Genomic DNA, 3966 nt, shown 5'->3' on the forward strand with positions numbered 1-3966 from the left:
GGCCGCCTACCCGTACTCCCCGCCCGCCCCGACCCTCTGGCTAGAGGGAGTCGCGGGCGCCACAGGTGGTGCGGCCACCCTAGCCGCTGGAGGAGAAGGAGCCGAGGCCACCTGCCCAGGACCCCCTCTCCTAGGCTGAACCACCGTCGTCGGCTCCGTCGCCCGGGCTGAGGCAACGGTCAGAGCGGGAGAAAGAGGGGCCTCCTGCCCAAGCTCCTCCCCCCCTCCATCGACCGAGGTCATCACAAAGACAATCACCTCCGAGCCCCCGAGCACGGAACCATCAACAGCGTCAAAGTCCAGCGGAGGTAGCGTACGCTCAAGCACGTCATCGGACTCCATCCGGTCACTCCAGAGTCTGGGAGGAGCAGAAACTGGCTCAAACGACCCAAATCCCAGAGCGTTCATCGGCACGGAAGAGGATGGTACTCCCTCGAAGCCGATGCAGGATGCTCGGGTCGTTGCTAGCCTGGGTATCTTGATGGGGAAAACTGAGAGAGTGGATATGGCCTTCACCCGAGCATCCTATGCCTTGTAGATATTATTATTATTTTTATATTCATTGTACTGTCATAATTAAAAATGATTAGATCAAAAGTTTTTTCGCAAAATAAAATAAATGAGTTGACCTACCTGCCATTCCGATCGGTTCAGACTTGACACCATGACCGGCAGATAAAGGCTTCTCGATCTGGTACGTGGACCTCGTGCGCGCCCTTCCGTTCAACCCGGTCGTCTTCACATGTATCGGCATCGCACGGCGGGCACACCCGGTTTGCAGATAATTCATTGCAGCGGTGTGCCCCATCGCAGCGACCCCAAATCCTGTTGACGGGACGATCACGGGAACTAGGCCCTGCCGGTTACGGACGGAACGGATCAATCATCACGGGAACTAGGCTCATGCGCGCCCTTCCGTTCAACTCGGTCGTCTTCACTCGCATCGACATCGCATCACACGGCGGGCTCCTGCCTCCGCTCACCGCCACAGTTTGCAGATAATTCCATTGCAGCGCTCTGCCCAGTCGCAACGACCCCATATCCTGTTGACGGGACCATCGCGGGAACTCGGTTCAGCCCGTTACAGACGGAACGGATCAATCATCAATCAACCATGGAATCCAACGCCCGACGCCCATCTTACAGCAACTCCAGTGAAAAAAAATGCCTACTTGGCTTAATCATCAGGTTGTAGCCATCGTGGCCAGGCAGTATGATCGTGCTCCTGCTTAGTTAATTAACGGAAAGTCTTTGCTACACTGCACAGTCGCAAAAGGAAAACCTTGAGCACGCTGCCACCCTCCTTCCATATGGGCCAGATCAAAAATAAATAAACCCCCACGGGGCCACCGTCCAGCGACTCCGTTTTGGGAGTTCCACGGAAGAATACAGAAACGCAGACGTGCAGGTAAAACCTTCCCGTCAAATCCCATCTGCCTCTCCAGATCCGCGCATGGATGAAGACGCCTTCCCGGCCTTGTCAGCATCCGCCCTATAGCTCAGCACCAACCCGAGTCGTCCACACACCACATCAACAAACACGAAGCGGAAGAGGCGAAAGCAAAAGCCAAGACTCGGCTTTCCTCTCGCTCGCCGCTCGCTGCTCTCTGCTCTCTAGGCCGTGCGCAGGGCACACGCTTCCCTCACTCCCCCGCCTTTCGTCGTACCTCGATCGAGGCGAGCTGATAGGGAGTGAGCTACCCCTACGGAAGAAGGAAGAAGGAAGGCACACAAGTTCGTGTGCAGCAGGGCGAGATGGCGGGCGCGCTGGGCGTGAAGGCGACGCCGTTCACCTACGCGGCGCACGCGCTGGGCGCGGCGGCGGCGGCCATGGTGCTCGTCTGGTGCATCCACTTCCGCGGCGGCCTCGCCTTCGAGGCGGTCAACAAGAACCTCATCTTCAACGTGAGTCGTCGCTCTGTTTTCTTCTTCTTTTCCCCTGTTGCAAACCGCCCCCGTCGGATAGGCATAGGCTTACGATCGCTTCGGTTGCAAGTCACATCACCGTGGAAGCTTTAGGGACAGAGATAATTATTCGATACCTGCCTTGAGGTTGTAGAGAAAATTAGTCACCCTCCCGTGTCAGACGAATAGCCTCGCCTCTGGTCTGGCTTCGAGCTGTTGGTTTCTTGGCTTGTGTCCGATTGATTCACTGTGCTAAAACGTCATACATTTAGGAACATAGGTAGTAAATTAAACTGATAAAACGTCTTACATTTAGAAACAGAGATAGTAGTATCTAGGGGTGAACCATGCTGAAATGGGGATCGGGGGCAACAATAAAAAATGCTGCAACTGAGAAATTCAGCTGCTCTTGAATCTCGATTGCCCTGCAGCTAGCTCATGTTCCTTGTCAATGAATGTTCTGGCACTTGTAGATCAGAAGTTATATAACTGGACCCCATAAAATAGGGGCGAGACTTCAAAGCATGATAAGATTGAACAGAGCACATGGAAAGCCATCCTGTGTTGAATGGTTGGCTACTTGAATATTGGCCTGCTGCTCCAAGCTAGACTTGTGAGGATTTTTTTTTGTTTAAATTATCCTCAGATTTATATTTCGCGTACTAGTGCAAGTTTTGCTGGAGCGTCTGACTTTTTGCACACGAGCCTAATTAAATTCTCTGCCCCTTTGCCTGTCAGCCCCGATCGGATCACTGAAAAAACAGTGATTGATGCTGTTTTCTCATTATGTTTTTATGGCCTCAGCGTGACATAATTTGACTTAATTGCAGTTGTTATTTCCAGATAATCAATTATTCATATTTTCTTGTGCTGTAAAATGCAGGTCCACCCTGTTCTTATGCTCATCGGCTTCATTATCCTTGGCAGTGAAGGTAAGGCTAAAGAACCGTACAGGAATTCCCTGATCTTTTTTTGCCTCTGTTGGTGGTACTGTACAGTGTACATGTACTAGAACACAGATCGGTTAATTTCTCTCAAATAATCCACCCTGGCAGCCATCATGGTCTACAAGGTATTTCCGGGACTGAGCCACGACACGGCCAAGCTGACCCACCTGATCCTCCACGCGATCGCCATCGTCCTCGGCGCCGTCGGGATCTACTGCGCCTTCAAGTTCCACAACGAGAGCGGGATCGCCAACCTCTACAGCCTGCACTCCTGGCTCGGGATCGGAGCCATTTCTCTCTACGGAATCCAGGTAACTCAAACCGGCCGTTGCCATGGCCTGCACATGGAGGATTTGCAGAGTTTTCTCCCGGCGGATCGGCTAATGTAATTGTGTGCTCAATCTGCAGTGGATATTTGGGTTCGTGACGTTCTTCTTTCCCGGGGCGGCGCCGGACGTGAGGCGCGGGGCTCTGCCGTGGCACGCGCTGTTCGGGCTCTTCGTCTACGTGCTCACGCTGGCGACGGCGGAGCTCGGGTTCCTGGAGAAGATGACGTTCCTGCAGAGCTCCGGGCTCGACAAGTACGGCGCGGAGGCGCTCCTGGTCAACTTCACGGCCCTCGTCGTCGTGCTCTTCGGCGCCGCCGTGGTCGTCGCTGCCGTCGCTCCCGCGGCTAAGGTGGAGGAGCCGGAGGGATATGCTCCGATCCCAGTCATCGGTTAGTAGCATCCTAGTACGTGGCTACGTGCTACTGATCGTCGAAAGTCCAGAAGCGAGACCGCGTGTGCGATTGGTTCCACGAGATCGGGTGTAAGCACAGAACTCACGTCTGATTTGTGTGTATCAGCTGAACCGTACGATTTGATTACTGAAAACTGCAGTGGTACCTTTGAAAGATCATGAGATGGCTTGATAAGTTGATTGTTTTTATAAAGGACGTTTTATATCGACTCATAACATAGCAAGCATCAAAGATACAAATACAGTGATCGCACAACTGATATATGTATGTTTAGGATGCACATGGGCGATAGGTTTGTGATAGTATTCCAAGTGAACATCCCCCCCCCCCTCGCGGTCGTCCCGCGACTAGGGTTTCCTTCTTCCTCCGCCG

At 53.2% G+C, this 3966-nt stretch overlaps 1 protein-coding gene across 1 annotated transcript; it reads left to right on the plus strand.

Moving 5' to 3' along the window:
* The first annotated feature begins 1494 nt into the window (after nucleotides 1-1494).
* LOC123053900 (probable ascorbate-specific transmembrane electron transporter 2) lies at nucleotides 1495-3755 on the plus strand. The gene is made up of 4 exons (XM_044477499.1): nucleotides 1495-1905; nucleotides 2789-2837; nucleotides 2961-3163; nucleotides 3261-3755. The coding sequence occupies exons 1-4, from the start codon at nucleotides 1756-1758 to the stop codon at nucleotides 3573-3575; spliced, it is 717 nt and encodes a 238-aa protein (XP_044333434.1). The 5' UTR covers nucleotides 1495-1755; the 3' UTR covers nucleotides 3576-3755.
* The last annotated feature ends 211 nt before the right edge of the window (nucleotides 3756-3966 follow it).

Source organism: Triticum aestivum, chromosome 2D, assembly GCF_018294505.1.
Source record: "Triticum aestivum cultivar Chinese Spring chromosome 2D, IWGSC CS RefSeq v2.1, whole genome shotgun sequence".
NCBI lineage: Eukaryota > Viridiplantae > Streptophyta > Magnoliopsida > Poales > Poaceae > Triticum > Triticum aestivum.

Coding starts and splice junctions, on each gene's coding strand:
- LOC123053900 (XM_044477499.1), top strand. CDS start 1,756: ATGGCGGGCGCGCTGGGCGTGAAGGCGACGCCGTTCACCTACGCGGCG. Junction 1,906..2,788: donor ACAAGAACCTCATCTTCAAC/GTGAGTCGTCGC, acceptor TGTAAAATGCAG/GTCCACCCTGTTCTTATGCT. Junction 2,838..2,960: donor CATTATCCTTGGCAGTGAAG/GTAAGGCTAAAG, acceptor CCACCCTGGCAG/CCATCATGGTCTACAAGGTA.